Source organism: Miscanthus floridulus, chromosome 15 (genome assembly GCF_019320115.1).
Source record: "Miscanthus floridulus cultivar M001 chromosome 15, ASM1932011v1, whole genome shotgun sequence".
In the NCBI taxonomy this organism is placed as follows: Eukaryota; Viridiplantae; Streptophyta; class Magnoliopsida; order Poales; family Poaceae; genus Miscanthus; species Miscanthus floridulus.
In genome coordinates this window covers 79,922,798-79,929,930 of record NC_089594.1, presented here as the reverse complement: position 1 = coordinate 79,929,930, position 7,133 = coordinate 79,922,798, and the positions used below count along the sequence as shown (strand labels likewise).

General features: G+C 43.2%; 1 protein-coding gene across 2 annotated transcripts; it reads left to right on the top strand.

The window, feature by feature from the left end:
* Positions 1 to 486: 486 nt before the first annotated feature.
* Positions 487 to 6,822, top strand: LOC136508576 (uncharacterized). Of its 2 annotated transcripts, none has more exons than XM_066503291.1 (9): positions 487 to 1,675; positions 3,073 to 3,202; positions 3,339 to 3,826; positions 3,907 to 3,987; positions 4,122 to 4,220; positions 4,899 to 5,002; positions 5,090 to 5,161; positions 5,741 to 5,812; positions 5,964 to 6,152. In XM_066503291.1, the coding sequence occupies exons 1-9, from the start codon at positions 1,355 to 1,357 to the stop codon at positions 6,007 to 6,009; spliced, it is 1,413 nt and encodes a 470-aa protein (XP_066359388.1). In that variant the 5' UTR covers positions 487 to 1,354; the 3' UTR covers positions 6,010 to 6,152. The 2 variants fall into 2 exon arrangements, with proteins under 2 accessions (XP_066359388.1, XP_066359387.1); XM_066503290.1 differs by having other exon boundaries at positions 490 to 1,675; positions 4,889 to 5,002; positions 5,964 to 6,822.
* Positions 6,823 to 7,133: the final 311 nt, after the last annotated feature.

Below are 7,133 nucleotides of genomic sequence, written 5' to 3'. Positions count from 1 at the left end.
CTCCACTCTTCCGTGATTAATGGTACCGTTCGGCTTACCCCATATTCGACTTGTTCGGCTTGTTTTTTCAACCGGAACAGTGTTTTTCTCACAACAATTCAGCTAGAACAATGTTTTTCAATCAGTTTCTGTCAAGATTCAGCAAGCCGAACGAGACCAATAACTCAAGTTTAACGCCAAGCCCATAAATGAACTCTGTTCTCCTCCTACCACGTTTTCTCCTTATCTAGTACTATTGGCATACCAATTTTTTGAACCAGTATTAGTTTCCATTCTCATCATCATTAATTAAACGAAAGAGTTATTAAAAAATCTCCCAAACTCATAAAATTGCCAAAAAATCACGGTCACTGTCACCACTCATTCATACAGTCACTCATCATCCTGCTGCTGGTGTCACTGTTACTCAATCAATTGGTAGCTTCTCAAACCTTTCTCTCCTCTGCAGTCTGCGGAACAAAACACTCTCTTTTCCCTCTAACCACCCAATCCTATATCCATCAGCATTGAGCATTTGAGCACCCCTGCACTGCTCCTCTCCTCTGCTCTGCTCTGCCCATGCCTCCCCGTTCCATTAGCAATCAACAGTGTCTCCTCTCCTCTCTCCCACTCTCACTGCTCCCAACTTATCCCTAATCCTGTCTCTCTTCTTCATCTTTCTCCCCCTGCCCTCTTTTGCAAGATCTCTCCTTGGTCTTCTCTTTTCCCTTTTAGCTCCACCGCAATCCTTCTTTTGTCACGAGCCAAGCAAGCGCCCAAGCCAAGCGCAGCAAAAGCGAGCGAGCGAGCGAAGCACCAGCACCAGCACCAGCAAAAGAGAGCGACGCCGGCTGCGCCAAAGCTCGGATTCCCGTCTATTTTACCCCCGCACCCCGCCGACTCACCGGCGCGAGATCCATCCGGCATCCGCAGGTGTCGGCGGCCCGCAGCCCCCCGCGAAAGATGGCGCCTTTCTGAGGCTCCCCCGGGGGTTTCTCGTCGTTACCTATCTTAAAGCGGCGGCTTCCAGGGAGCTCCTGCCGTCCCCGGCCAATTTAGCTGAGGTGGCGGCAACTGGGTTTAGGGCTCGGCCCGATCCGGTTTGTGCTCGGGCGTGTCTGGCTCTGACCCGCTTGGGGAGCGGCGGTGGTTCTTGGCTAGTTCTTGAGCTGCTTCCGGCGCTTACCATTCCTCTTCTTGAAGCTCTTGGATTGGAGAGGTTTGGGGGAAGCAGATTCTTGCGACCGAGCTGCTGCTTCGGTTCTCGTGGAGGAATATTTTTTGAATTCGGTTGGGGGGAGATGGTGGAGCTCTCGTGGTCCCTGGATTGAGCATTTTCCGATTGGATTTCGGCGTTTCTTGCAGCTCCCAGTCCATGACGGATTTGGGGCTGTGGAAGCAGGCGTGGATGTGGGTGCTATCCCAGAAGCACATCCTGGCGTGGGCGCACACGGCGGCGTGCGGCAGCAGGGAGCGCCTCGCCTTCCTGGTCGACCGGCACTGGCCCGCCGTGTCCCGGGCGTGCGCCACCTCCTCGCGCCTCGCGCTCGCCGCGCTGCGGCAATGGCGCGGGTGTACGGCGCGCGGGGTGCTGGCGGTGGCCAGCCTCGGCCCCGCCGCCGTCTTCGTCATCCTCTGGAGCTTCTTCGTCTGCATGACCTCGCCGGCGTGCGCCCTCTACGCGATTCTTAGCCTGGTTCGTGCTAGTCCGCAAATCCTACTTGTCTTTGTCTTGTTGCTTCTCAACCTTTAGCTCAGATTTGATTTACCGGGTAAGGATTTTGGGTGATGGATTCTAAATCTTGACATGTGCTGCTTTTGCTGTCCAACTTTGCGTTGCATGTGAGGTTACATTTCTTTACGAAAGTGGTTAAAGTGTTGCCTGATGGATGGTGAAACAAATAGGATAGGATGGCCTAAACTGTGCCACCACTGGTTGCCTTCATGTGTTACTGCTAAATGTTTGTGTAAAGCTTTTAGTAGTAAGCTTCTTCTATGCTATCGCGAAGTAACATCTATGAACTGCACACTGCGTTTTCAACTTCTTTTATACTATGCTACTTAGTTCTATATAGTTTGTTTTGCCACCAAAGAACATCTATGGACTGCACACTGCGTTCTCAACTTCTTTAATACTACTACTTAGTTCTATCTAGTTTGTTTTGCTACCAAAGGTAGGATGGTGATGAAACATGATTCTCGCTACTTTAGAAGTAACATATGTGAACTGCTGCGTTTTAAGTTTCTTTTGCACTACTTAGTTCTGTCTAGTTTGTTTTGCTACCAAAGTTAGGATAGTGATGAAACACAACTTTCGGATTGAGTATGACCTGACCTACAAATCCTGTTATGTGAATATATCTTACTATGCTAGAATGATGCTATGCTACTCCATCCTTCATAAACCGACTTGCTATTTGTGAGAATGCATCGTGTCTGTAATATGTACCCTGCGAGGATCCTATCTCAGCAAAATGCTAGAAAGTTGATGTTCTGTTGTTTCATCGTGCAGTAACTACTGTTTGTTTGATTAATTGAAATGTTAATACCTATGAACATAGCATACTTTTCATTGTAGGTCTTGTTTTGATGCACATGTATCCACCTCAATCCATGTGTGTTGGAGTGGGTTGGGGTGGAATTTACCCAGTCCAACACACATGGATTGAGATGGATACACGTACATCCAAACAAGACCGTAGATGGATTAACTCTAATTTGCACTTATGCCTCTGCCATAGTTTGAGTTTCTATCTGCTTGTAACCCCAGTTGTGAACTGTAGTGGACTTAATTAATACGGAAGAATGTTAAACCTTTTCAGCTAGATTGCACTAGGTAAGTCATACATGAATTCAAGCAGTAGAGACAAAATAAAACTAAAGAATCCTAATGCTAGGTCCCCTGATATTTTTTCACTGCTAGGTTTTGACATTTTCATGCTGACTGCGTAGTTCATTGTTATCAAATGTACTTGTATAATATGTAGCTTTTACTTGCAAGTAAGGACACACGATTTCATATTTAGATTTATAGGATTAGAAAGTATCTGAAGGTATGTTGTTTGCTAATTTTTTAATAGCTCAATATTTCAGGGGGCTGCTGCTGCAGTTGTTCACTATATGGGCTATACACCTGGCCTTTTCATTGTTGGGCTGTTTGGGATATTAATAATGTGGATGTATGGCTACTTTTGGATTACAGGAATGCTTCTGGTTGCTGGAGGTTTGTTTATTTAAACTTACAAATCTGCTCCTGAGAATGCTTATATTTCCTACAAGTCCCTAACCTGTTTCTTTTTTCCCGTAGTCTTTTTTTTTTATGCTTACACCTGATGATAGGCTTCTATGCGTTAATGCAGGTTGTATGTGCTCTTTGAAACATGCTCGATATGTGATACCTGTTTTGACTTCATATGCTATTTATTCTGTGGCTGTTCGTGTTGGGTGGCTCGGAGTCTTCTTGACACTCAACCTTTCTTTCTTGACAAATGATCTTCTTAATAAGTTAGCGCAAGGATACGAAGGACGCACTGAAGAAAGCCAGTTTCAAGACATGAAGGATTCTGATCCAGTTATGGATGAGTTCTATCGTAGTTGTGAATTCCCACCGGTTCCTGATAGTGAACCTGAGACCGTGTCTTCGGCGAAGCCATACTGCTCAGCACCCATCCAAGATGTGTTACATGTACAAAAAGAGGAACCTCCTAGTAAAGTAGTGAAATCTGATTCTAGTTCATTGGATGAGATTAAGAGGATAATGGATGGTTCAAACCATTATGAAGTTTTGGGCGTACCTCGTAATAGAAGCATTGATCAAAAGACCTTGAAAAAAGAATATCACAGAATGGTACTACATCACAACCCCATATACAATAGAAATTCATATTACTGTCCTCTTTTTTACAGTCTTGTCTTTTGTTTCTCTAGGTCCTGCTTGTACATCCTGATAAAAATATGGGAAATCCATTGGCTTGTGAATCATTCAAAAAGCTTCAATCAGCTTATGAGGCAAGTGTTTGTTCAGATGTTTATGCTTTGACTTTTCGTTGTCTAGATTATTGTTTAATCCAGTAGTGTATCTTTTCTTTATTACCTTTCTGATTCTTGATGAAGTTAACTTGTGTAGTCATACCTTCCTGCAGGTTCTCTCTGATCTCACAAAGAAAAACAGCTATGATGAACAACTGAGGAAAGAAGAATCACTGAAAATGACTCCGAGATCACGTGTTGTCTCTCAACAGGTGGTTTCTTATCTCTGTTGACATACAATTATATTTCTCTTTCTATATATAAAAAAAAACTCGACCTGCGGGGGGTTATGACGGCCCCCGGGTTTTCCTTTTAAGAAGATCTTCTCACACAGATCGAGAAAACCCCTGAACCCCCGTCCACATCATGATGCAGCGGTATCCTTGGCCAGTGAGAAGGCGTCTGCCGGACCTGGGCCGTGCGGCACTCAAGGTGCACACACACGGACCACAGTCCGGACCAGACTCCGGGCCGGACCATTACTGTGCTTTGGCACATGGGACGGGCGAGGGTTTTTTTTTAACCTCAGCCTGAAATTCGCTCCCACGGGGAGTTGAACTCAGGACCTGAGGAGTGCCGCCGGGCCACCTAACCGATTGAACTAGGCGCCCTTTGGCCTCTTTCTATATATATCCGGTGGTTTCTATGTATATCTGGTCAATTATTCAAGTGTATAGTGTAACTTACTGAGAAATTAGCATGGTGCCATTGCAAAGATGCACAAACTGGGAAATACTACTGCTTGTGAGACTGGCAGGTGGGCCCTGGGTCCACATGTCTGGACACAACAATGGTATTTTTCACTTGAGTGGTCTAATGGATGTGATGAAGCAATTCACTTTAAATAAACTTATCTCATAGACTCTTTTTTTTTTTAAAGAGTGGTGTAGAGTTTCTCCCAGACGAGTCCAGGCGCATACAGTGCACTAAGTGTGGTAATTTCCATATATGGATATGCACCAAGAGAAGCAAAACAAGAGCAAGATTCTGTCAGGTTAGTCACCCAGTATGGACTTTTCAGGGTACTTTTCGATTGATTGGGTATCATTGCAGTTAATTAGTAGGAATTATGTGGATGTAGGGCTGTGATCAGTTTCATCAAGCCAAGGATGGAGATGGATGGGTTGAAACCAGATTTTCATCCTCCGTCAAGGTACATTGATGTCTTGCTTTTACAATTTATTATATGGAAGAACTTATGAACAGTTTTTTTTTTTTTTTTTTTTTTTTTTTTTTTTTTTTTATTTAGCTGCTGAAAACTTGTATGGAGTGGTTTCAAACAAATGGAGCGAAGTAAATAAAATCACAATTGACAATTGTGTGAATTCTGTAGTTCTGCTGATGTGAATCTTTGTGTTTACAGAGACAAGTATGGGTTCTTGCCATCTTTTGTTTTGAACTATAAGCTAGTCTTATGCTTTTTTTAGGCTAATGTTTTGTTTGAGGTTACACCAATTTAGTAACAGGCCAAGTATTTAAGACATCTGACTATGTCAAATATTTTAAGTTGCTATATAGGTGGATTCCTAAAGTACCTTGGTCTTGGTCATTCAGCATCTATCTCTTATTTGTCTCACGAGTCAAATAATTCTAATTCTGAATATTCAGAACCTTTGGAAGCTACTCAATTCTAGAATCCCTATTTTCTAATGATGAATGTCCTGAGATACTCAGTTTTTTTAGTTCATTGTATTTGTATTTGTATTTGAGCAATGTGCATTTTTCACTTCAGATGGAAATACCACGAGCCTTTGTTTGTGCTGAGAGCAAAATATTTGATGTGTCTGAGTGGGCTACCTGCCAGGTGAGTGTCTGGCTCGATCTAACCGACTTTACTGTTGCTATTTTGATGTATGACTTGCAGCTTTGAATATTCACATGAAATGCTTCATTGTTCCATTTAAAGGAATATGAATTTACTTCTCTAACTGATTTTACTGTTGTTGATTATCCAGGGAATGGAGTGTAAGCCTAACACTCATGGTCCAACTTTTATGGTAAACATGGTTGGCACAGATAGGATGCCTCAGAGATCCTACAGTTCCCGGTATCCCTTCAGCTTGGACGCAGAGATGATCCCTGAAGATGAATTTGAACTGTGGCTTCAGCAGGCACTGGCATCAGGCGTCTTTGCTGACAGCCCAAAGCGCAGGAAAAGCTGGAGCCCGTTCAAACTGCCTCAAAAGGGAATTAAAAGTTGGCGAAGATCATCATGAGGGTGTGGCATTATGCATCGGGGTCTAGGCGACTACAACATTGGAAAGAAGGCAATAGTACAAGGCTTGATGAATGTAAATAGACTGACCAACAATTTGCCTGGATGGATAACTATTTTTTGTTCGAAAGGAGAAAGTGGGTGAAAAAGAAACACTCGAACGAATAGGTATAACACATGTCACTGTTGAACTTGGTTCTCTTTCCAGCATCCCATGAGTTTAGCTGTGAACCAGTGTGCTATTCGTCCTGTGATCAAAATACTGGTGGATCTGTGGTGTACTAATTTCAGTAGTTTAGGGATCTGACATGGAAGAATGCTGAAACATCATTCTGAAGACGGTCGAGATTTGAAGGGATGTTCATGGTAATCAGAAGAAATATTTTTCTTCTGGTATTGTCTTTCTGTAGAAGGGAAGGAAAAGATGAAAGTGATACAGGAGACTGGCTGTAAATACACTAGAAGTTCCCACCTGTGGAATTACTGCTTGTTAACATTGTATACACTGATTAACCCTGTCAAAAACTTGCATAATCCAGGTCTGTGCTGTGATATGTGACAGCATGACGTTCTGGTGATAATAGAGGTCCAATTCTCTACTACTGTTTATCGTTCTGTTTTCTGTTGCCAGTCACTGCTAATACCTCTGGTGATGATAGAACCTTGAACCTTCACTTCCAGCTGTCATTTTTAGTGCTGCTGTTGGTATCTGCTGTAAACTTTGAAACTTTGGTGTGCTCGTCAGCTGAATAACTATTGCTATCATGGTTGCTCTATTCCTGTGGTGCTGGATACGTAGGATGTTTTATTGATGCTTCGTAGGACTGATTGTGGCTGTTGTAGATCATGGTTTAACACCATATTATGGTTTCTCGTATGGATGAGAAGAAGCATGTCATGTGAGGAAAAG